General features: G+C 45.1%; 1 protein-coding gene across 1 annotated transcript in view; it reads right to left on the reverse strand.

The window, feature by feature from the left end:
- Positions 1 to 14,840, reverse strand: part of HSH2D (hematopoietic SH2 domain containing) — a 31,628-nt gene extending 16,788 nt beyond the window's left edge. The window contains exons 1-3 of the mRNA XM_086947040.1: positions 14,694 to 14,840; positions 3,719 to 3,853; positions 2,397 to 2,486 (exon numbers count right to left, since the gene is read on the reverse strand). Coding sequence (XP_086803166.1) covers positions 2,397 to 2,486; positions 3,719 to 3,822 — 194 coding nt within the window. The 5' untranslated portion in view covers positions 3,823 to 3,853; positions 14,694 to 14,840. The remainder of the gene's footprint in view (positions 1 to 2,396; positions 2,487 to 3,718; positions 3,854 to 14,693) is intronic.
- Positions 14,841 to 26,346: the final 11,506 nt, after the last annotated feature.

The raw sequence follows: 26,346 nt of genomic DNA on the forward strand, positions 1-26,346 counted from the left end.
TGCCAAACAGAAACTGGTAATTAACCACCCTCCTCACTCAACTCACTCAACTGACATTAAACAAGCGCGTAGAGGAGGAGGGTGAGAAAGAAACCCTGAAACAAAAGACCACGCAACACAGACAACGGGTACCCAACTATACCATCTTCCATTTGATGAAGGATTTCCAAACCCATGAATGCTCCTTGGTAGCTTTTACACACTAGATTTATTTGTGTTTGGTCTGACAGCACAGCTGTTGCCAGACAATTTAGTGAGAATCACCAGGAGAGGGGCCATGGCTGTATCCACCTGTTGGGAGCCAGCAGTACGTGTTTTGATTGAGCAGACGTTGTGTGCTTCTGCATAAAAGTGTTTACCCACCACACAGCTGTAATAATGTTGTTTATTTATCCAGCTGCCTGAGCTTTAACATTCGGGGGCACACATGCCATTGTAATGCTATTGAAGTGACTTAGATAACTCAATTTGTGATGTTTTTCTCTGGCAGGACACAGGTGGGAGGAGGGCAGTCAGTAATTTACATGGACCTTTAGGTCTGGCTAAACAGAGCAACTGTTACTGGACCTTTCAACCTACACCAACATTATTTTATAATTCTTTCCTTTCTCACAAATTCAGATCCATTCTCGTGATTTTTACTTCTAATGCTTCACATTACCATACAACAATCTTTTAAAGCCAGACCTATTGCTATTGCAAATGCATGTTGCAACAAGTCACCTAAATGCAGATATGCAACCAGATGTTTCCCCGTTGTCGCCAAATAATGTTCATTTAGAAAGGTGCCACTTTTTAATCAAAAGTAAAATCAGAATTTAAGAGAGACTCAAAGTTCAACATTTGTATTTTAAGGTCTGATGTGTTTCATGAAAAATGCCCTCGAGAGACACTCATGTATACATCGAACACTTACATTCTGTTCTGCAGGAGATTTGTTTTGTTGCAAAGTGCTGCTTCTAGCATACACTTAGAACACAAAGGAAGTCTCACGCGGACGTCTATGAGACAGGTCTTAAGACATACTCAGATTCAAGAAGGGCAGTACTTATTGCAAGAAGGTTGCACATATTGATGGATAATATTTTGTGCATGATATATGTATTTCGTCTATGATCTCGCTACTAAAATCGAAAATGCATATTTACGGCATTGGAGCATCTTTCGGTTTAATACCCAAGTCTATTAAAATGCTTAAATAGCTAGAGTAATAGAATAATATGGAAAATGTAACACGTCAATTGCTTTCACTTTTATGAAATGCTACATAATTAACAATGCTTTTTCTTCATTTCAGTCAATCACAATGCTCCTTTCCACATTATTCCACAAAAAATTAGAAGGAAAAAAAACTTGAATTGAAACTAATTTGTGGTTTGAAAACTATCTAAAAAAAACCCCCAAAAAATAACAATCCTACAAAATCCTTAAACTGCTAACATATGTTTGGAGCACTGGATTGTCAGAGATAATAATTTATTATTAAAAAAAAGCTGCCTAGTATGTTTTTCATTTCTATAGTGCTTGTGGGGGAGGGTTGAAGGAGGCAGCATGCTAGGAACAGGCCATGTAAAAAGGAAAAGAGGAACCAGAAAAGAGGTCAGTGTAGGAAAATAAAACAATGGGAATTAGAGATACAATAAGAAACATGCGAATGAGAGGGTCTGTAAGGGGGTGTGGTATTGCTGTGAGGAAAGAAGGTGGAGTAATATGCGTCTCCCCTTAAAAACAGAAGAAAGGAGGGGTTAGGTGGAAGGAATCATGGGGATTACTGGAAGGAAGCATCCAAGAAAAATCTATTTTGATCTTGGGTGTGGGAGTAAAAAAGGGCTAGAGGAACCTCCCATTCTCAGGAAAATGGTCAAAGGAGGTAACTTCATTGAAATCAGGAAAACAAAACAGTAGGAAAAACGAAATGGAGCACAATATATCTGAACCAAGAAGGGGATTCAGCAGGGTTCGTCATGGAAAAAACAAACAACGAGGTGATCTTTTCGACATTGAAGGAGTCTTCAGAACCGGTTCCACCAGGGTTGCTTCCAACACCTGCACGTACCGCCAGCTGCACCATGACACTTACAAAATTCGTAGCACTTAGTAAGTGGAGGGTGGAGGAGTTTAAAGATTTAGATCAGGTCTCATGTGAAGAACTAGTACTGTTAAATTCTTGCCCGAAGCTACACCTAGCCAAGGGCACCTCAATGTTGTCGAGCTGCATGAGGTCTGCGTCCTATTGTTTTGTAATTCATTGTGAACCTTTGTTGTGATTAAGTTTCTTTAGGACCCAACCTTGACTTTCAGGCCACAGGCGAATCTCTTCCGCAGGCATACCAACCCACTGTGTTACCCTACTCGGTTAAGCATCCTTTAAAGGAAGACAGTAAAACCATTCTTACCTGTACGATAAGCTGTAACCTATACGGCTTTCACTGACGCGAACCAGAAATGATCCAGGAGTTTTATTCTTCAACAAAATTTCCGCTTCTCTAAAAAGACAACAGGCATGGTTTAATGTTTCTCTTGATTTCATTAGGTGTCCCGGTCTCCCTCATCAAGTTTTCCCGTATCGCGTGAGCTTTAACATCTCACAAGACATTGTCAAATATCACACACCAGTATCCCTATACGACATGAAACTTTACCCTTACACAAGGTTTATCCATATTACATGAAGCTCCCCATATGACATTAAATTGAAGTCTATCACATGAAGTTCCCTATATCACATTAAATTGAAGTCTATCACATGAAGCTCCCCATATGACATTAAATTGAAGTCTATCGCATGAAGTTCCCCATATCACATTAAATTGAAGTCTATCACATGAAGTTCCCCATATGACATTAAATTGAAGTCTATCACATGAAGTTCCCCATATGACATTAAATTGAAGTCTATCACATGAAGTTCCCCATATCACATTAAATTGAAGTCTATCACATGAAGGATCCCATATCACATTAAATTGAAGTCTATCACATGAAGTTCCCCATATCACATTAAATTGAAGTCTATCACATGAAGGATCCCATATCACATTAAATTGAAGTCTATCACATGAAGTTCCCCATATCACATTAAATTGAAGTCTATCACATGAAGCTCCCCATATGACATTAAATTGAAGTCTATCGCATGAAGTTCCCCATATCACATTAAATTGAAGTCTATCACATGAAGTTCCCCATATGACATTAAATTGAAGTCTATCACATGAAGGATCCCATATCACATTAAATTGAAGTCTATCACATGAAGGATCCCATATCACATTAAATTGAAATCTATCACATGAAGTTCCCCATATCACATTAAATTGAAGTCTATCACATGAAGGATCCCATATCACATTAAATTGAAATCTATCACATGAAGTTCCCCATATCACATTAAATTGAAGTCTATCACATGAAGGATCCCATATCACATTAAATTGAAATTTATCACACAAAGGATCCCCACATCACATTAATTTCACTATATAAAATGCAGTTTTCCCATAGCACATGAAATTCCCAAACCACATGAAGTTTTCCCCTACTACAAGAGGATTCTGCTTATCACCTGATATTTCCCATATTACATTAAGCTTTAGATCACAAGTAGGTACAAAATGGTGTGATCAACACCTGCTGTTACTCAGTACTTATTTTAACATGAAATATGTTTTGAGAATTCTTTCGATGATGAACCATTTAGATAAAACAAATTGCTTACTCTCTTGTGATGAGTCCATGGAACCATATGGGCACACCGTGTTCTATAAACCATAGGGCTTGGGTTTCCAGGAACCATTTCCTGGTGCCGTTGGCCGTCTGCATCTCTCTCACCGCGCGGATGTTCAGTGACCACCTGTCACGGAATAATGGAGTTCAGATCACAAGTTGCTCTCATAACTGGCACACCCTTGTTGACAGTCTCACCCAAGAGCACAAGGCTCTTGATGAAGTTAATTTTTACTCTTAACGAGTTCCTTCAGAGGTGCTCTGCAGACGAGGAACCTGTCTGCCATCTCGCGAGACAGCGATAATGAGTTTGCACTGCAGCTTTCCACGCTGCTCCTGGTCTCTGGTTGTTCACATGCAACAGGCTTAGTCAAATAATTGTAAATGACAAAGGCACGTTGTGTCAATAGTCTCTCATCAGCACACCTCGCAACCACACAAAATGCATAACAGAGACAAAATAAAATTCTCAGCAAAAAAAAAAAAGGCTTGAATTTCTGTGAAACGGTTCCGAGTTGCGTCAACATCTACATTTCAATCACGCGCATCCTCCACCTAGCTTATTGCATCAAACACACACTGAGTATATGGTTGTGAAATCTTTTTTTTTTATTTGCTCAGGTCTAAAAATGGAACACTTTCATAAGGTATTCCAGGACTTATTAAACATTTTGTGCTGTTATGTTAGGGGAAATGTATAAAGCGCATGCAAACCGATATGTCTCTTGGCGCTGGATTGGGGAGGCCACCATTAATAGGGGTCCGAGCCTACCTATACGCTTGGGTGAAAAGCCAATTTTTGATCTTTTTCCTGAAACGCATGTAGTCTGCTGCCTGTCTGATGGCGATGGACATAGAATTCCAAAATGTGGGTCTTTGTATGGAAAAACTGGACCCTCCTGTCCTTTTACGTCTAAATCTTGGGACCTCCAATAGGTTAATTTGCACAGATCTTGGATTGCGCTTCGGGGAGTATCTATGAATCCTTGAGGATAGATATTTGGGGCCTTTGCTGCGGATTGCTTTAAAGAGGATACATCCTATTTTGAACATAGACCGCTGCGCCACTGGGAGCCAGTGAAGCTCCATCAGTGGCCTTGTGTGGCAATGCCTAGGTTGTTGACAAATGATTCTGAAAGCTTGGTTTTGTATCATCTGTAGTCGGTAATTTTGATTGATCAGGAGACACAGATATGTGGCATTCGCGTAATCTATTCTCGACAGAGTCAGGGCCATGACAATTTGGATACTGACCTCTCTACTAAAGAATATTCTAATTTTCCTAAACTTCCTGAGTTGGAGGAAGCAGGAGGACATGAGAGTTTATATGAGCTTTGGATGCCAAGACTTTTTATTGTACTCCTAGGTATGGGTGTGGGGCCAAGCTCCACTGGCCAGTGAGCAGGGGTCCTTGGTTTCATTTATTGTTGGGATGACAGTCTCTGTTTTGTCAGAGTTAAGCTTTAACTGGTTGCAGTTCATCCAGTTTCTAATGAACAGCAGAGTATTCTGTAGGAACACCTTGGAGTCCGGTGTCTCATCGATTGTAAAAATGAAATGCAAGTCATCGGAATAATTGTAGATCTTAACCTTTTTTTTTATTGCAGAATATATATCAGAGGGCGGATGTAGATGAAAACATGGGGAGACAGGGAGGAACCCTGAGGTACCCCACAGTTCATACTGACAATGTCAGAATTATAAGGTGTGAGACGGACAAATTGCTTTCGGTCTAATAAAAAAGTTTCAACCAGTTTTAGGCGGTGCCTCTGAGACATGCTGCAGCAATTTGATCTAGTAAGATCTCATGATCAACAGCATCGAACGCTGAAGATAGGTCCAATAGGATCAGTACCCAAGTGCATCCCTCATCAGCCTTTTCTTTTGGGTCATCCACTACGGACAGAATAATTGATTCAGTGGAGTTTGAGGGCCGCAAACGTGCCTGGTGGGAATCCAGGAAATGTGTTTCTTCTATGAAGGAGCAGAGATGTTTGGCTACACGAACCTCTAGAACTTTTGCAGGAAAGGGAAGAAGAGATATAGGCCTATGATCATCTAACACCTGTTTTTTTGTTAAAGTGGATTAATCACTGCTTCTTTGAAAGCTGATGGGACACCGCCTTGGGTGAGGGATAGGTGCAATACGGAGAGAGTGCACTCCGGAAAGGAGGTGAAAATGAGTTTTTGTATGCGAGGTGGGCAAACAACTTTGGGAGAGCCAGATTTTACTCTGCTTAGAAGTTCCACAAGTTTATTTAGGCAGGGGAAGTAGCCATGGTGTTAGAATTACTATTGTCAGGTACATTTTGCCTATCCTGATAGCTAGGGACAATGGTTTCTTGTATTTTCTTTATTAGGTCAAAGAAGAAGACATTAATGTAATCGCATCGTTTCTGTGAGGGATTGATACTCGATCGGGGTTAGATAGGTCTCCAACTATATTGTAGAGGTCTTTCGCTTTGTTATCTGAGTTAATGACTGTCAGTAAAAAAAGATTTTTTTTGCCTCTAAGATTGCTTTTTGGTGGGCTGTCCAGCTTAGCTTAAATAGCTCCTTGGTTTCTGGCGAGAACATTTTGCACCATTTCTGTTCGGCCTGGCGCATTCTTAATTTAGCAATTTTTAACTCAGTGGAAAACCATTTTGATGTTTCATATCGCCGAGCGTGGGGGTTTGGATCTCTAGAGGGGCATGTACATTTCTAGCCTTCAACTGCCAGTTGGAAAATTCTTTCCAAGAAGTGTGTCTTCATTAGGTGACATGGTGGGTAGCTGGAGAGCGAGGGTGTTACAAAAGGAATTTGTGTTTATACGTTTCCAATTTCTGATCATACTTTTGGGAAGGTGCGAGGATTTGGGCAGGATGATATCACCCAGTGTAAAACTAATTATATGATGGTCTGACCAAATACAAGGGTGGATGGCCAAGTTCCCAATAGTGAGGTTGATCGGCCAATCTTGGTTAAGTGAGTCTCCTTTGATGTGCGTAGGCACCTGGATATGTTGTATGAGATTCAGACTTTGTAGTGTTTTGGTCTTTTCCCTGGAGCCCTTTCCCTCTTCCTCCTCATTTGCCCAGTAGTCCATTTCTCTGATTATCAACACTTTTGGCATAGTCCACGGTTAGTAAAGCAATGGAATTCGCAATTACTTTGGGAAACTCTGGCATCGCTATTGGCGGTCTATAAATGAGAACACACACCAGTGCAGAGGTGGGGGAGACCAGTTTAACTGTTAAGCTATCAACTAGTGTAATCCCTAAAGTGGAGATGGTGGTGAAAGATTGACTCTTTTTGATGGCAGGTTCCACCCGCCCCCTCTTTTCCCAGTGGATCTGTTGGACTGTAGAAGATAATAGTTTTCTGGGAGTGCTGCTAAACTATCAGGGGTGGATTCATCTGTTAGCCAGGTTTCCGTCATAAACAGCTTATCCGTTGAGTTGGAGTCTAATAAATTAAACAACTCTAGCTGATGCTCGAACATGGAGCAAGTGTTTAGACATAGGATATTTTGTAGGGTGGTTGTTCGCTAAGGGGAGGATATTTTTATGGCTCATTGCATGATTGCCGAACTCGCAGCCACTGAGATCTATTTCAGGACCATGATTTAGGAGGCCGAGTTTATTGAGCTTATGTTTAAATAGTGGGTCAAGCTGTAGCTTTTCTTGCGGGGCCTGGGCTTTTAGTACGGCAGGCGTGTAAATACATTTTTGGCCAAAGTGACTGGCTCCTGGTCCCGTCCGGGCACAGACAGGCTTGCCTCTGTCGCGCCAGCAGGGCGTGCCGGCTGCACTTTCTGCGCTGCCGCCATAGTTTTAAAGCCCACATGGTGCTTCAAACTCCGCCCCTCCCCGTCTGATTGGTTGCTCTTAGCACCAATTCGTTAAGGAAAAGAAGCGTCTACGGACCGTCTAAGACTCGAATTCAATCAGCAGTTAACTTTAAAAACAGTTTAGTGCAAATAATACAGTAAAAATAGTCACGGACTCTATTGTGACTCGGTGACTCCTAACCGAGGGGCTCAATACAATGGCGAGCGGACATCAGTCCACCCGCTATCGCTGCAGAGCTGGGACCGCCCACCGGAAGGCGGTGGTCCCACTCTGTGTATTAGGATGTGCCTGTCACTATGGCAGGCATATCCAGGCCCCTGATCCTTGCGGACGGTGCTGCTGACATTCAAATCAGACGCTGAGACGCTTGATATCAGCCACCGTGCCTTGACTTTGGGTGATTATACAGAAATGTTCCCTTTATGTCACAAGAACGAACCAATTACTGACACACATATTTTGATTGTGACTATACATCCTGATCTAATTTTAAGAGCCTTGAAAAAGTCCCTTTTTGGGACGAAACGCGTCGGCTAACGGAATTTGATTTTTGGATTTTATCTGCTTGATTTATTCTTCGCTCTCAATAAAGAATCATTTTTCAAAAAAGAAAACGAGAGTGCATTGACTAGAAGGATTTCTTCACACTATCAGCAATGATTTTGACTTAAATGCTTTTGTAATGTATTATCTGTTTTTTGTGTGCGGAATTCCTATTTCTCAAGTTGTTGTAATTTTGGGTTTCCCAAATAAGGAGTGGAGAGGGGTGCACTCCCAGGTTTTCCTGCACCACCATCACCTGCCCTAATATTCATTGACAAGTGCAGCTCTTGTGAATTACCTCAGCCCTTTTTTGCTCTTTCTTTATACTTCTATAAACTATTCTCACTACTGAAATTATAAGTACAAGATAGAATGGGTTTACTTGGAACTTTAAAACGAGGGGCCACAGCTGCTGGCCATGTAAAAAGGGGAACCGGGTTCGAGCCCTGCCCTTGGCTCAGCACCCTGTGAATCCTAGCAAATCTCCCTGTGCTGAATAGAAAACAAAAGGGTACATTTATTTGTGTCAGATGAAAAGGCAATGCAAGCTTTGTGGGATGTGAAGCTGCAAAAAAATAAAATGTGAATTCTGCCCGTCGCCCATGCTTTAATTTCATCCTCCTATAATAAAAGAGAAAGCGTTCATCTTGGATGTCAGAAAGAGATGCCCATCTAGTGACTGAATTGCACAATGAAATTAGAAAATTTGGAATCAATACAGACTTCCCTGCTTGCCTAAACTGCGTGATCTTAGGCAAATACTTTATTTCACCGAGCGCTCTTTTTGTTCAGTATCACATTTTCGAGCACCTGTACATATGTGCGTCCAAGATGTGCGCTGTACAAAAACCTCTTCTGTTTTCTTTAAGGGTCGCCATGCCACTTTCATTCCCTTAGGTCTCATAATGACATCATGCCTCAATCTGTGGTTGGTCACCTGGGCAACAAAATTGGCACTTCTTTTCAATTAAGAAGCATCCCCATGGCAACATTCCATCTATTGTTTTCAGAAGTATGAAAGTGCTCCTTTAAAAGCCGGGCTTTGAGAATCTAGGGCCATATGCACGAAGGTCTAGCCACAAAGAAAGTACTGGATGGAAATTGTGGCCAGTATTTTTGCGACCAGTAGAGATTTTTAAGAACCGACCTTTGTCGTTATTAAGCCAGTAGATCGGTTCTTAGAAATCAGTATCACATTGGGTCGCAATGGTTTAAAACACTTTTTCATTCATAAACCCTTGATACATATGAATAGGGCTCAATAATTGGAAGAGGCTTCTACAACACCCCCTTTCCAGATAGGTATTCCTTGTCCATTTCTAAAGCCATTTTAGGAGTCGGAAAGAATTTACTTGCTGCTAAAATGGGTTGAGTACCTTGCTGAAGGAAGTTTTTCTATTGCAAACTCTGACCAAAGACCAAAAACTGCTTTGTACATCTTGCAGTTAAAGATTTCTCCTCTTATGACCGGTAGACGCGTCAGGCCTTTGTGTTCGACAACATCCACCAATACTACATTTCTTGTGGAGGACAAATCTTGGCGCGTGCTCTCTGGCCACACCTATACTTCTTTATTAAAGTGAAAGGAGTTAGAGCTTCTTTAGCCCAATCAGTGAACGCAGAGGTCGTAGGGTACCACTGGGCAACCGTAGTACACACTAGTAGGCACATGTCTGCAGATAGTTTGCAAAGGCATTTCCAAGCTTGAGAGCAATCAGATTTATGGAATGTTATTGTTGTTCAAGTGGACATTCTAGAAATGTGGGATGGGCTAAACACAGCTTAAGGCTGGACAAAGTGTATGACCGGAAGTCTGGGTGCGGGGGGGGGGGGTACATCCGTACTCGTGACACAACTTGACTCGCGCACACTACAGGACGGAACAAGGACCTCCTATACAAAGGCTGCAGCCTAGCGAAAGAGGCGTGGAGAGATGGGAAAGCAGAATAAGTCGAAACAAACTGTGACCATAAGACAACATGCCAGCCATGATGTGCAGGAAGGGGCGGGGATTATATGTGTGGACTAAATGGGGACATCCCCGGGACAAAGGAGTAGAAGACCAGGATAGGATAGGAAAGGATAGGATGTGAATTTGTAGAGCGCGAATTGCTGCCCAGAGGCGTCCAAGCACTAGGAATCCTGAAGGTCCAACCGTGAGGAACACAGAGGGGAGAGTGAGGAAGATTAGACTGGGTGAAATAGGAAGCTTTTCAATTGTTTACGGAAGGTCGTGAGGTTGGGGTTGGATCTTAAGTACAGTGGAAGGGCGTTCCAGGCCCTAGCAGCATTGTAGGAGAACGACCTACCTCCTGATCTAGATCTTTTCACTCTCGGGGTTACTGCTAGAAAGGTCTGGTTAGATCTTAGATTCCTATTGGGCCTGTAATGATTGATTAGGTCCTGTGTGATCCTGGGGCCAGAGTTCCAGAATGACTGGTGGGTTATGCACATGGCTTTGAACATAACTCTCTGGCGCACCGGTAGCCAGTGGAGAGAAACCAGCCCGGGCCTTACTGACTGTCTGCGGGGAAGATCGAGTAGCATGCGTGCAGCGCAGTTCTGCACAATCTGCAGCCTTCTCAAGGTGGATTCCGGGGCGCCGAGGTAGAGAACGTTATTAAAATCCAGACGGGATTGGATCAGGCCTTGTACAGCTGCTTGTCTGGCTTCCATGGGGAGGAGAGGGAAAATTTTCCTAAGCATCTTCATGATGCCAAAGCAGGTAGCCGAAAGTTTCGTAGCTTGTACGTTGAAGGAAAGGGATCTGTCCATCCAAATTCCCAGGCTTTTGATGCTGTCTTTGGGGGTTGGTGGAGGTCCCATGCTGGGTGGCCAGAGGGCGGCAGGGAAGCTAGGGACCGAGTTGCCGAGGACCATAAGCTCGGTTTTGTCCCCATTTAATTTTAAAGACGATTGGGACATCCAAGTCTTTACATCCTCCAGACACTCTCTAAGCCCGCCCTGTACAGGTAGATTGGTTTCTAGCTACTACAAGGTTGCCAGGGATAGCCTATGCAAAGGATCCGGGTGGCTTGGGACACATGAGAATACACAGACAGCAAGAGGAGCAGGAAAAAACAACCTTACAGCTCCTTCAACAAGGTAGCAGCTGCAATGTGCAGGAAGGGTCAGGAGAGCCTGAGCAGAGTGTGTGGGTGGAGGTGAAAAGATGAGATGAGGGGACATGAACAAAAGAAAACATTGCTGCATAGTGACAAAACATGGCAGACGCAGGAGGCAGAAAATGGCAGAACAGCTTTTGGAGAGGGTGCAAGGTGATGGGGAGACGTAGAGAGGGGGGACAAGAACACAGGAAAAAGGATATTTTGTGATTGGAGAAAGCGGACGAAGAATAGCAACCATGTCTATAGGAAAGCAAGCATTTGGCAAGGCAACACGTCTAGCTTGCCTGTAATATACAAAATAATTGATGTTATGTTACAGCATATTTATAAAGTGCACGTAAACCAAAAAGGTTTCGCGGCCCATGGTGCACAGGTGGGGCCATAATTCCATGCACTTAAATTTGAGAAACAGAAAAATGCAGTAGAAGCTCCACCAGCGACATCATGTTTTGTTGCCAGCACACTGTAAATCAATGCCAAGACCCTGGTAGTATGGAACTCAGCAGTGCTGCCAATAGACCTCTACAGCGGTCTGCAGCCAGATGCGGATATGGAAAAGAAAGCTACACAGAAGTGGGAAGTGGAGAGAGGGATCATGGTTTTAGCATATTCAGCGCCCGGTTGCCAGGCCACTGAGAATCAGCAGATATGTTATGTTAAGTATTCTTATGTTATGTTAAGTATTCTTATATAGCGCACAGCTGCCTCAGCGAAGAGCTCTAAGGCTAGTAGAACATTCTGCCCGTAGAGGGCAGAATGTTCTAAATTGTAAAAACAAAGGCCTCTCGGAGCCCGAGAGGGGTTTAAATCCCCATGGGCTCCCAGAGGCCTTTGTTTACACCAACAGGTGCGATATAAAAAAAAAACATTGGAATGTTGCTTTCTGGGCTTCTACCAGCCAGAAGAAGCCCGGAGCACTCCATTGTCTTAAATGGAGCGCTCAACGCTCCAATGGTCTAATGCTCATTAGTGACTGGAGTCGATTTAGCCCTTTTTTCCTCTATCCTCCTTAAGCCACACCCACACCTTCATAAAGGCAGGTTGTTATTTATCAGTTGGAGTTTATTCTTTCAATGGAGAAGGAAAGAGGATGACAGAGCAAGGAAGAGCAAGAGAGAAATGGGTACCAAATGACAGCAAAGAGGATAATGAAGATATATATTTGTGCATGTATACGCTAGTTTGTTTTTTTCAATTTTGTAATAATACCAACACATTAACAGATACTTCAAATCTATTCAACTAAAACAAAAAAAACAAAAAAACTGTCAAAAACATCAGAATTTAAAAAATACAATGTACCAGCAAACATGGAAGGGCACAGCTTTAGGAGTGTGTCTGGTGTGTGACACCACACATAAAAAAAGCATTCTTGGCATAGTAGCAAGGCCGGACTGGGCATCAGGTGTTTCTCTGGTTGGCTAAAAGGGTGAGGGCTGCTTTTGTTACCAGGGGCTAGTTTTGTAGCAGTGCGGCACGTTTAAAAGCACTGTAGAGGGCCTTGAATGTCCAACAGTTTTCAAGCAACAATAACAGTGCCAAGATGACTCTGGTGATTAATGTACCTCCTGGAGAGAGATCGGAGATTTGTCTAGGGGCAGTTTTGACTTGTCTATGGTAGCACAGAGGGCTAATATGCCTGCTGCAAAGAGCATGTACTACGCAGATCACAGAACAGTATTCTATGCGCATAGCTCAGTGGGTTACTGCTTTTGTCACAGAAATCCATTTGTCACTGTGCAGTTCATAAATTACAATCGTAGGCTAGGTTAGAAAGTTATTTTTTCCCAGGCTTTCATTATCCTAATTTTGCTAAAAATGGGTTGTTTGGGTAGAACTAAATTATTATTAGCAAAAGCAACCCTAACCAGTGTGTTGTTATGTTCTGAAACCCGAGTTTGTGCTTTCCCAGACCAAGACCTCATAAAAAATGCCTGCCAGTATGGATGACATGCGAGGCCTTATGTTACATTTTCTATACACCGATTTACACACGTATGAGTCATTGTCTCTGTATTTGTGTGTGATATAAGGTGTGCCAACACCCTACACTGATATGAGAGGTGCTATGAAACAAGTCAAATACATGTGAGAGGGGGGCTATGGAGAGATGAGGGGCACTGTTGGAGGGTGATCGTGAGGGCATCATTGAAGAAACTCGATAAAGATTGCTGCATCATGGTGCACTTACGGTTATCATTTACTATGCTTTAAAAACTAATACATTGAATATATAATGAAATAAATGTGCTGTGGAATTCACTATTTTTCACCAAATTTTCTTGGGCAGAAAACCCCTGAAGCTCCCCTTGTAGTGGTCCGGCTCGCTCGCTGCACTCGCCATGCACCGTACAGGGACTAGTCTGACAACACTTGCCAGGGTTGCTTTGGACTCTGTGCGGCCCTCCTTGGTGGTTCAACTGGGGTTCCCGATTCTGGTCCGCTATGGCATGTTGGGTTTTCTCATTTTTTTCTTTTCAATGAAAACTTTTACCGTGTTCATTTTTTAAATTGAGAACCTAAATGTATATAGTCCCCGGCTGACCCCAAAAGTAGTAAATCTGCAAACAGTCATAGTGCTTCAATTGCTGCAAATGTACTATTTTTTGGAATTCACAAACATTGGCAGTAGTAGGCTTGGAAAGCTGTGCCAGTCTCGGGCTTCTAAGCACACCCATTGTTTTTCATCAACATCATCAGCACTCTCGACAGAGGCCCATCTAATGAAAATCAGTACCAACTAGCGTTGCCTCATGGCCGGTTTTGTGCCATCACCACCGGTATTTTAAGAAGCAAAATCACCTAAAGCCGGTATTTTTAGCACCTGTGTGCATACTTCAAACAGCCAATATAAAGAAAAAACACGTTTAAATGTGTTGTGGAGCTGCGTACGATAGCACTGACAAATAAAGTAAATACAGACACACAAGTCATGGAACGAATTAATACATTCCTGTTTTATTTATAGTCCTGTTTAGTATCGTGCCCAGGCCTATGCACTCTCTTGAAACTACAACTAAAACGGGGGCATCTCTAGTATCAACCCCGTCCCTCGTGGGACTAGTCCACCCCAGTACCACCCCTCTATCTCGTGGAAACAGGCCACCCCAGTCTCTCGTGGGAACAGTCCCCCCCAGTCCACCCCTCTTCCTCATGAAAACGGACCACCCCCGAACCCTGGTCCCCTCGCCCCCCTCCTATAGTCCACCGCTTTTTAGTTGGTAAGTTTGCGTCTCACACCCCACGAACTGCACCGACTGAGCGAGGCCCCTGCAAACCTCCTAATATTCCTTCGGGCGCACAGATTTGGACCGGAGTGCGCTTATACTAGTTACAGTCGTGACTGGGATTTTCTTCCTGCTTGCCCCGAGCCCAGAGGTCTTCCCCTTGCCTATGAATGCTTTGCATCGAGGGCCTGGGGCCTCTGCGGCTCTGTGCCCGTCAATGGCCGTCCCGCACTCACCTGCCCGTGCAGAGGGAGCGCTGGCCGCCTCGCCGCCGCTCATGGCCCGCGCTGGTTTCGTTTCCACCTCTCCCGGCCTCGGTGATACTACAGCGGGGGCGTGTCCGGGCGCAGGTGAGCGCCACCAGGAAGTACCAGGAATAGACCAGTCCTCCCTCCTGGGGCGGGCATATCGGGTTACTGCCCCCCCGCGAGTGCGGTTCACCAGCTCCTGCTCTTTTCATTCCGGCTGCGGTTTTTCATGATTTGTAAACGTTTTTTTTTCTTTCAGGGCACTTTGCATGAGAGGGTGCCTCCTACAAGCCTCAAGTATGGCACAGTACCTCGCAGTGTTCTAGCCTGCCCCCTCGGTATTTTTGAAGCTCCGGGCAAAAGGACACTTTGTCACTTGCGTGCTCCCCATCTTGTTTGAACAAGGTCGTTTTTAGGACATGTGTAGCATTGCGGTGGTGTAGATTATAGGCAGCTGCCCAAGTTGGCTTTAAAGTACAAGAGCTGCATGCGTCATCGTATTCAATCCTTCTTAGACCGGTAGGTGGTGGCAGTGGGTTCCCCAGTGGCCAAGATATCATTATCGCGACCTATTTGCAAAAACATTTTTGGGGCAAAGAAATTGTGGCAATGGTTTCTAGGCAATGAGGTTCCTTAGCAAAGACACAGAGGCAATGGATTCTGCAAAGAGGTAGTAGAAATTATTTATTGACAACGAGGTAGTGGCAATGATGTCTTTGCATCAATCCAGGGCTTTAAGTGGGCCGGGTCCAACCGGTGCTGAGCACCGGCAGTTTTTTTAAGGAGGCCTCGAAACGGGTCTCTATCGGACTTTGTGCCCCGGCACAGGCGGTCCGTTTTTTTCGAGCATTGTAGGGCAAGGACAATCCTTTAAAGAGTCCTTTTCTCTCTGGATTTTCCTTCTCTTTTTGAAACTCAGGAGCAGCAACATTGTCGTGGTGTCACCAGGGCTTGGCGTGGAAGCTTTTTCAATATTATATACAAGCCGTTGCTACTTATTTATCTTATGCAACTAACAACCATTGACAAAGCCAATAGTCCTGACTTTTAAGTATGATGATACTTTTTGTATAATATATCTGGATGCAATGACAGAAACAACAAAATACCAGGCGGGCGGCACACTATGCCAAGCACAAACTTTTAGCTTATGTGTTTTTAAGCCACGCCCCTAATTACATTGACCATGCCCCCTTGGACCCACCCCTCCAGTTTTTTCATCCCACTTAACCCGTTGCATGCTTGTGACGGAACCGCTCCGTCACAAGCCACGGGTGAGCTGTGCTTGTGACGGATTGGTTCCGTCACGGCCCGCTCGCCGCGCCTGCGAGGCGCGAATTCCGCGCCTGCGCCGACTAATTAATGGGCGGGCGGGTTTGTGACGGAACCGTTCCGTCAAAAGCACAGCTCACCCGCGACCCATGACGGAGCAGTTCCGTCACAAGCACGGGACCGCCGCGCGACCGCCCGCCCCTCCCCCCCTAGCGCTGCGGCTGAATAGCCGCCGCAGCGAAGGGGTTAAAGCCCTGCATCAATCAATCAAGTGGCAATGGTTTCTTTGCCAAAGGGTAGTGACAATGGTTTCTTGACATGGGGGCAAAGTCAGGATTCTCACCAAAAGGGTAGCGGCAATGGGTTATTTGAAAATAGGATAGTGGCAATTGTTTCTTTGCAAAGGGAAGTGGCAATGGGTACTTTGCCAAGCGGTAGTAACTAGCTTCTTTGCAAAGGTGTAGAGGCAATGGTTTCTTAGGAAGGGGGTATAGTCCGGATTCTTACCAAAAAGGGGCGTGCAATGGTTTCTTTGCAAAAGGGTAGTGGCAATGGTTTCTTTGCAAAGGGGTTGTGACAATGGTTTCATTGCAAAGGGGTAGTGGCAATGGGTTATTTGCAAAGCGGTAGTAACTAGCTTCTTCTCAAAGGGGTAGAAGCAATGGTTTCTTGGGAAGGAGGTATTGTCCGGATTCTTACCAAAACGGGGAGTGCAATGGTTTCTTTGCAAAAGGGTAATGGCAATGGTTTCTTTGCAAAGGAGTTGTGACAATGGCTTCTATGCAAAAGGGTAGAGACAATGGTTTATTTGCAAAGGAGTAGTGACAATGTTTTCTTTGCAAAAGGGAAGTGACTATGGTTTTATTGAAAAAGGGAAGTGGCAATGGTTCCTTTGCAAAAGGGAAGTGACAATGGTTTCTTTGCAAAAGGGGAGTGGCAATGGTTTCTTTGCAAAAGGGTGGTGACAATGATTTCTTGCAAAAGGGTGGTGACAATGATTTCTTGCAATAGGGAAGGGACTATGGTTTATTTGCAAAAGGGAAGGGAAATGGTTTGTTTGCAAAAAGGAAGTGGCAATTGTTTCTTTGCAAAAGGGTAGTGACAATGGCTTGTTTGCAAAAGGGTAGTGGCAATGGTTTCTTTGCAAATAGGTGGTGACAATGGTTTCTGTGCAAAAGGGTAGTGACAATGGTTTCTTGGCAAAGGGGTAGTGACAATGGTTTCTAGGCAAAGGGGTAGTGACAATGGTTTCTAGGCAAAGGGGTAGTGACAATGGTTTCTTTGCAAATAGGTGGTGACAATGGTTTCTGTGCAAAAGGGTAGTGACAATGGTTTCTTGGCAAAGGGGTAGTGACAATGGTTTCTTGGCAAAGGGGTAGTGACAATGGTTTCTTTGCCCCATCCCAAGAAACCATTGTCACTACCCTTTTGCAAAGTCAGGATTCTCACAAAAAGGGTAGTAGCAATGATTTCTTTGCAAATAGGTGGTGACAATGGTTTCTTGGCGAAGGGGTAGTGACAATGGTTTCTTGGCAAAGGGGTAGTGACAATGGTTTCTTGGCAAAGGTGTAGTGATAATGGTTTCTAGGCAAAGGGGTAGTGACAATGGTTTCTAGGCAAAGGGGTAGTGACAATGGTTTCTAGGCAAAGGGGTAGTGACAATGGTTTCTTTGCAAATAGGTGGTGACAATGGTTTCTGTGCAAAAGGGTAGTGACAATGGTTTCTTGGCAAAGGGGTAGTGACAATGGTTTCTTGGCAAAGGGGTAGTGACAATGGTTTCTTGGCAAAGGGGTAGCGACAACGGTTTCTTTGCCCCATCCAAAGAAACCATTGTCACTACCCTTTTGCAAAGTCAGGAATCTCACAAAAAGGGTAGTGGCAATGGTTTCTTTGCAAATAGGTGGAGACAATGGTTTCTTGGCAAAGGGGTAGTGACAATGGTTTCTTGGCAAAGGGGTAGTGACAATGGTTTCTTGGCAAATGGGTAGTGACAATGGTTTCTTGGCAAAGGGGTAGTGACAATGGTTTCTTGGCAAAGGGGTAGTGACAATGGTTTCTAGGCAAAGGGGTAGTGACAATGGTTTCTTTGCAAATAGGTGGGGACAATGGTTTCTGTGCAAAAGGGTAGTGACAATGGTTTCTTGGCAAAGGGGTAGTGACAATGGTTTCTTGGCAAAGGGGTAGTGACAATGGTTTCTTGGCAAAGGGGTAGTGACAATGGTTTCTTGGCAAAGGGGTAGTGACAATGGTTTCTTTGCCCCATCCCAAGAAACCATTGTCACTACCCTTTTGCAAAGTCAGGATTCTCACAAAAAGGGTAGTGGCAATGGTTTCTTTGCAAATAGGTGGGGACAATGGTTTCTTGGCAAAGGGGTAGTGACAATGGTTTCTTGGCAAAGGGGTAGTGACAATGGTTTCTTGGCAAAGGGGTAGTGACAATGGTTTCTTGGCAAAGGGGTAGTGACAATGGTTTCTTTGCCCCATCCCAAGAAACCATTGTCACTACCCTTTTGCAAAGTCAGGATTCTCACAAAAAGGGTAGCGGCAATGGGTTCTTTGAAAATAGGATAGTGGCAATGGTTTCTTTGCACAGGGGTAGTGGCAATGGTTTCTTTGCACGGGTAGTGGCAATGGTTTCTTTGCACAGCGGTAGTGGCAATGGTTTCTTTGCAAAAGGGTAGTGGCAATGGTTTCTTTGCAAATAGGTGGTGACAATGGTTTCTGTGCAAAAGGGTAGTGACAATGGTTTCTTGGCAAAGGGGTAGTGACAATGGTTTCTTGGCAAAGGGGTAGTGACAATGGTTTCTTTGCCCCATCCCAAGAAACCATTGTCACTACCCATTTGCAAACTCAGGATTCTCACAAAAAGGGTAGTGGCAATGGGTTCTTTGAAAATAGGATAGTGGCAATAGTTTCTTTGCACAGGGGTAGTGGCAATGGTTTCTTTGCACGGGTAGTGGCAATGGTTTCTTTGCACAGCGGTAGTGGCAATGGTTTCTTTGCACAGCGGTAGTGGCAATGGTTTCTTTGCACAGCGGTAGTGGCAATGGTTTCTGTGCAAAAGGGTAGTGACAATGGTTTCTTGGCAAAAGGGTAGTGACAATGGTTTCTTGGCAAAGGGGTAGTGACAATGGTTTCTTTGCCCCATCCCAAGAAACCATTGTCACTACCCATTTGCAAACTCAGGATTCTCACAAAAAGGGTAGTGGCAATGGGTTCTTTGAAAATAGGATAGTGGCAATAGTTTCTTTGTACAGGGGTAGTGGCAATGGTTTCTTTGCACGGGTAGTGGCAATGGTTTCTTTGCACAGCGGTAGTGGCAATGGTTTCTTTGCACAGCGGTAGTGGCAATGGTTTCTTTGCACAGCGGTAGTGGCAATGGTTTCTTTGCACAGCGGTAGTGGCAATGGTTTCTTTGCACAGCGGTAGTGGCAATGGTTTCTTTGCACAGCGGTAGTGGCAATGGTTTCTTTGCACAGTGGCAGTGGCAATGGTTTCTTTGCACAGTGGTAGTGGCAATAGTTTCTTTGCACAGCGGTAGTGGCAAAGGTTTATTGGCAAAGATAATGATACTTTTTTGTCGTTAAAAGGGTACTGGTCATTTTTTCTCGAGCTTCGCATTCAGAGCAATATACACCTGCTCACATCTCCCTTCACCTGAAAAGGGAAGTTGTGTAAGCAGTTTACAAAATCACTGCATACACACAGTGACTCTCCACATGACACTTTGTTTTCTCTATGACAGTGCGTTAGCCAAAGCTCCCGGAAACCCTACCTCAGATGACGCAGCGCTATGCGAAACCACCATTCAGTCATTCTAATTTCTGCTGGGACACTGACCTTTATTCTAAAAAGACACAGACAAGACCCAGCTCACATGTCTGAGAAATAATTAAATGTGTCACTGGATGACTTGAGTGATGCCCTATTCTTCAGGCAAGGAAGTGCGACAACACAACACACGTGTCCAGTGAATCAGCCAGGAAGTGGTTGCGCCAGCGAGTCAGAAAGTGTTATTCACAGGACGCTTACTACCAACCCCGCTGGAAATTCCAGTTGACCAAGGACAAGTGGTTTCTAGTGGATCCACATTCTTGCACGCGGCTTTCATGAAGTTCAGTGGTGAAAAGTGAAGTTCCAGCCGGAACTGGTTTGGTGTATATTTCCATTGGTGCCTTTTGGCTGCATTTGTTGTTTTAAATTATAATTTTACTGGTTTTAAATTAACCTATGTCATTTCTCGTTGTTTCTGCTAGGCAGGTATATTCAAATGACCGCTACAATGGAATCCTCTGGAAACATCTGTAACTGGCCAGTCTGCATGAACCCAGTTTGCCGTGCATAAACGGTGCAGCACAAGGCACGCCGGGCTCGCGCTCTGCGGCTCAGCGTCGACGCACCGTCATGATCCGCTGTCTTTCAAGAGACTCCACCTTGGAAGAACGGACGGATAACGGGCTTCCGGGTCAACGCCCTTCGCGCGGTTACTGCTCACCGGCCCAAAATAGCCGCTCCGAGGCTAAAGAGTGATTCAAGGTTATTTGTGGGGCGTGGGCGGTGGCTGGAGTTCATCGTGTACCTGTTTGGAGTCCGGAGTGAGGCGGCAAAGCCAAACCTCGGTTTCCGCCTGCCCACTTGTCAGCTGTACGCCTGTACCCACGTCCTCAATTTTAGCAACATCAGTTCAAACTCCGGATTTTCAGTTTTATTTTAACGTCTATCAACATTAATGCAGTTGGCTGACTCACTAGTACTGCCTGAAAGAAACTCAGAAGGCATGAGGTCACCTGAGCTCTGCCATCCTTCGACTGCGCTGGTAGGGTGGCTCAGTGAGTTAAACATTCGCCGCTGACATCTGTGGCGCTTCACACGTCACTAGTTTAAATCTTGGCAACGCCTTCTATCTTGCTGGCGAGCTTTGTACATGGAGTGCCATACATTTGGGTAATTAATGCTAGCCTTCTAGCCTCGAATTGAACAGCAGATCCACGTTTCAGCCTTCACTTTGAAGTGGCCACCCACCCTGTGATCAGCCCTCAGTTCCGAAACTGCAAACTCTGGTTCACAGGAGCTGCTGCATCGGGCACAGACCACCTCTGGGCAGATATCAGGACATCACCACTTTCAATGTGAAGAAATATCTCTGGTTTCAGGCTCGTTCGAGACTTGCCTGGAACTTGCAGTTCACAGACAGGTTCAAACACTCCTAAATTGCGTGATCTGCACTGGCTCAGGGTGGAAAACCAGATCAGATTCAAAACCCTGAACTATATGTTCAGGATAAAAGCAGGCACCGCACCTAAATACCTGCAGGCATTAGTTCATCCCTACATTCCCAAAAGAAACCTACGGTCACAATCAGCAGCAAACTTGTGTGTGCCTAGGTTCAAACTCTCTAGAATGGGAGGTAGATCCTTTGCTCATCAGGGTCCGACCCTTTGGAATTCACTTCCGTCCCACATTCGCAAGGAGGTCAGTTATTCTAGGTTCAGGAAAAACATCAAAACCTGGTTGTTCGAACAATAAACATTAACGACCCCGCGAACCCGTACCACTCTTCTGTGCGGTGTCTCGGCGCCGGGAAACCCTTTTAGGGTAGCTGTTTGCGCCTTACAAGTTTAAAAAATAAAATAAAATAAAATCTTTGGCCCCCTCTTCTTCAGGTTTGCAATATGAACAAAACTAAGTAAGGAATTAAACACACGGACGTTCAACTAATAACTTCTTGAGGGAATATACGAAATGGAAGATCTACATTTGCAGAGCTGCATGCCGTCCCAGGATCGTTGAGGCTGGAGGGCCCCCCATGACCCACAAAGGGACAGTTCACTGTTTATATAGTAACCCCCCAGCCAGTGCTAGAGATACAGCTCTGATGCAATGATGTGCCTAGATGTTAGAAGCCGTCTCCGAGCAGACAAAGCACGCACTAGGATATCTCGTTCTCTGTTCCTAGCCTTGAGCGAAGAGTACAGACTATGTAGCAGGAAAGGCTTTCTAAAAACAAACAGCGTCTGCAGTGTTTCTTAGAATCATATAGTGAAAATAAAAATATGTAAAAGGGCTAAAACGAAGACTGCTAAAATGTGTAAAATGTAAAACTAAAAAGAGAGCCCAAGTGAGGAGGGGCAAAAGGCCTTCACCACAAGTTGCTTAACCTTGCACCCTGCCAGGGTTCAAGCATTTTCAAACCCACAGACAAAAAGACAGTCATTTGTAGCACTACCTTCCTTAGCAAATGGAACAATTATGAGACTATTTGTTGCAGCCTGGTACCCCATGGCGCCCTCTTGTGGTGGCACTGTGGGCAGCTACGTTAATGCAACACCAGCATGGATGGGAAGATAAAGTCCAGGCTCACAGCAGGGGGGAACAGGTCAGTGGGGGAAACAGAGGGAAAGATTGAAGTGAGACATTTGAGGGAACACAAAAGAAACTGGCAAGGTGCAGTAACACAAGAGCTCACAAAACAGTGAGCACAAATCAGCGAGGACGACAGAAGACAGTGGAGGCGCAGCAGAGACAGCATCGCTGATGGATGCAGCATGTTTTTAAGGAGCACTTCAAAGTCGAGTACTATGTGAACAAAACACAGTTACTTAAAAATAAAAACAGGCATTCACAAATCGGCAATCATTCACAACATCCTTGTGACTTCACTCCTTCCTGCCCTTACACTAAAAAGCACCCTCATACACAAACTATGCACACAGGCATAGAAACACTCTGTAAACACAACATCAGCTCTCCATAAACTTATAAGCAGTGCTTAGTTTGTAAAAACATGAGTGCCGGGCTGTTGTCAGGAGGCCACTGAAGCTTGCACCAAATATTGGCCCTGGCATGCTGCCAAGGATAGTAACAAAACAACTACTAACCATCACACTCCTGCAAATGTGACACTTCAGGCTATTTCATGCCCCCAAAGCTATAAGAATGGCATGGGCAGTAAGAAATTATTAATTCAATGAACATTAAAAATGACTAACTGTTGTGGTCATCTCTAAATTAGCCAGACAGCGCCACCTTGTGGCAGACTGTCACAAGCGGCGCTGTTGACAATTAAGTGCCGGCACCGAGCACCGGAAACCAATGGCTAAAATTAAGCACTGTTCAAGAGCAGTGCACACATCCACTATCTCTACTAAGACTTGTCCTGTCATGTCTTGACTAAGTTACATGCAAGTCCTGTGGCACCTCAGGATATGGGGGGTTTGTCTTTTGAAACCAGGAGAAGCGACTGAGTGACAGAGGGGATTAAATCCTGCTCCTGGTGGGGCAGGAACTCTTACAACTGATTGCTCTATTGCCTTCCGGATCTACATGGGAATAAATATATCAACACATACGTTCCCGCTCTTCCCCATGACTGGTCTGACCACTTCGCCATTCATTTCAGCCTGGTCGCAGAGAGTGCTAAAAAAGCGACCTTTTCTGGTGCTAGGGGTAATTATAGGGCTTGGACCAAGCTGAACATCCCTGCGTTTAACGCCTCACTATAGGCTAGACGCCCAGACATTAAGTTAAAGTGTACCTCTCTGAATCAGAAAGTCTCCCACTGGTTGACCTCTAACATTAACTGCCATCTGCCATTATGTTCTAGACGATTCATCACACACCTCCCCCCGGCCCCGTGGTTCACAGACAACCTGAAAAAATTGAAGTCCAAATGCAAACATCAAGAGAGATGCTGGAGGAAAACATACACTCCAAGTGATAAACTGATATATCGCTCAGTTCTCAGGCAGTACCATCGAGCCTGTAGAAAGGCGAAAGCCCTATATGTTTCAGTGTCCATTAATAGTACCACTAGTCGGCCGAAAGCCCTTTTTTCTATGGTGAAGAAGCTAGCTGGCTCAAAAACCTCTCCTACTCGACCGGCTTTGGGGGAAACTCAATGCAACAAAATCGCCGACTTTTTTATATCTAAAGTCGACACAATCTAACACTCTCTCTCTACTGCTCCCACTGGGGTACTTCATGACTCTCCCACTTTAGGAATACATGGATTTCCATGTTCTACGGCACGGGTTACGGAGTGGCACCAGTTAGATCAAAGCTTGCTTCGGGATTGTATGGCCAGGGTAAATTCAGGCTCTCCCTTGGATCCAATCCCTACTGATACTCTTCGACAGCTATCTCCGGACCTACTCCTGGTCATTCAAGAGCTCCTTAATTCCTCATTACGGGAATCCATCGTCCCGGACGAATGGAAAAGAGCCATGGTGGTCCCACTTCTAAAAAAAAACCTGGCGCTGATCCTAAGACGCTTTCTAACTTCCGCCCCATCTCTCTGCTGCCAATGTTCTCAAAGATCCTGGAGAGGCACATTAACACACATCTAACCTCCCACGTGGAGACCACTGGATTTTTGCATCCGTCCCAATCTGGGTTTCGCTCCCATTTCTCCACGGAGACCACTCTCCTGGGGGTCAGCGAGAGCCTACGCTCTCGCCTCGATCAGGGCGAAACCTTGGCGCTTATACTTTTAGATTTAAGCGCCGCATTTGACACGGTCTCGCACCCTGTCCTCTTGAACGCTCTGAAGGTGGCTGAGGTGACCGGTTCTGCACTGGCCTGGCTGTCCTCCTTCTTGAGTGGCTGATCATTTCAGGTTGTTTCCTTAACTCCTCTTCCTCTGCCCATTCGTCTGCGCACTGGGTGCCCCAGGGGTCCTCACTGAGCCCTATGCTCTTTAACATCTATGTGAGGCCCCTGGCAACTATCGTGGAAGACGCTGGTCTTTCCCTTTACTCCTACGCAGACGACACCCAAATCATCTTTTCCCTTTCCTCGGCTGAGTCAAGTGCTCCATCTGCTCTCAAACAGGGACTCAGCCGAGTGGCAGAGTGGATGCAGTTGAACCTCCTGAAACTGAATGGCGACAAGCCGGAGGTGGTCATCTTGGGCAAGCATAAACATCTGTTCCCCAACATTGGCTACCGGAAATGGGCCCGCTACCAATGCCTGTCGCGCAGGTATGAAACCTTGGTTTTGTTCTGGACGACTCGCTCTCCATGCGGCGACAAGCGGTCAGAGTGGCAGCCACCTGTTTTTCCATCTTAGGGTGGCTCCGGAAAATCCTCTGGATGCTCCCGGACTCGACAAGACGCACTGTAGTCCAGGCCTTGGTCACCTCTTGCCTGGGCTACGGCAATGTGCTCTACCTTGGAGCCACCGTGGAAATCCAGAGGAAACTCCAGCTTGTCCAAAATTCAGCAGCTCGTCTCCTGTGCAATGTTCCCTGGAGATCCACCATTTCCCCCTATCTAAAAGACCTACACTGGTTCCGTATTGAAAGCCGAGTCAAATTTAAGGCCCTTTGCTTTATGTTTAAGATCAAGCAGGGGTCTGCTCCGGCATACCTCCAGTCCCTGGTCCAACAATACTCTCCACCTCGTCTTCTCAGATCTTCATCTTTGCGGAACTTTTTGATTCCACGTTTTAAGCTGACGAGAATGGGCGGACGCTCCTTTTCCTGCCTGGCTCCGAAGCTGTGGAATTCCTCCCTGTTGCGCTGAAATTCGAACCTTCTTGGATGAAATTTTGTAGCGATCTCAAGACCTGGCTCTTCCCTCAGTGATAATCGGGACTTTTAGTGCCACCTCAAGCGGCGCCGGGAGACCCCATGTGGGTAGCTGAGCGCCTTACAAGTTTAACTACAATTACAATGTACTGGGCTGCATGCAATGTTCTGTGCCTGCATCCACAGGTCTTCAATTGTAACACTGGCAAGGAGATTTAAAGTTACCCTGTGACTGAGAGGCCCACGGAGGAAGTGAAAGGAAGAAAGCTATGCAACAGGAGGTATCAGCATTGTGGCGATCTCTAGGCTGAGCAAGAATCAGCATGGAGGGGTTGTGCCAGGTGGAGAAGTGTTCAGCACTTGGGAGGTGTCCAGGCTGAAAATGGTGCAGCATGGAAAGCTTAGCTGAACTCCCAATATTACATTGCATTAACTGGTTTCACACCAAAACCATCTTTAAAATACAAGCAGATTTCCTTCCCCACCATCCATCTTCAAAGATTTAACAACACTACAGTTGTGAGCATTCAACTCCATTGAAAAAAAGCGTCACTTTCTGCCTACTCCTTATTTCAATAAAACGGTCTCAGTTAAGAGTGGACAGGTTAGGGCCAGGAAAGGCCTTCCGCCAGAACTCCTGCGCCCCTGCAACTTACTAAGATGGACATACTCATGTGCTACATACAGCATCCCCCACTGCCCATCCCTGCAATAAAACCCAGAATTAGACCACACAAAGACATAGCAAAGCCACGTGAACACCCAAGCTCCAACTAAAACAAGAAAGAACAAGCCGAACACTACTGCATCCTGGTATTCCAAAGACAACAGACTCCACCCAG

Source organism: Lissotriton vulgaris, chromosome 12, assembly GCF_964263255.1.
Source record: "Lissotriton vulgaris chromosome 12, aLisVul1.2, whole genome shotgun sequence".
Classification (NCBI taxonomy): Eukaryota; Metazoa; Chordata; class Amphibia; order Caudata; family Salamandridae; genus Lissotriton; species Lissotriton vulgaris.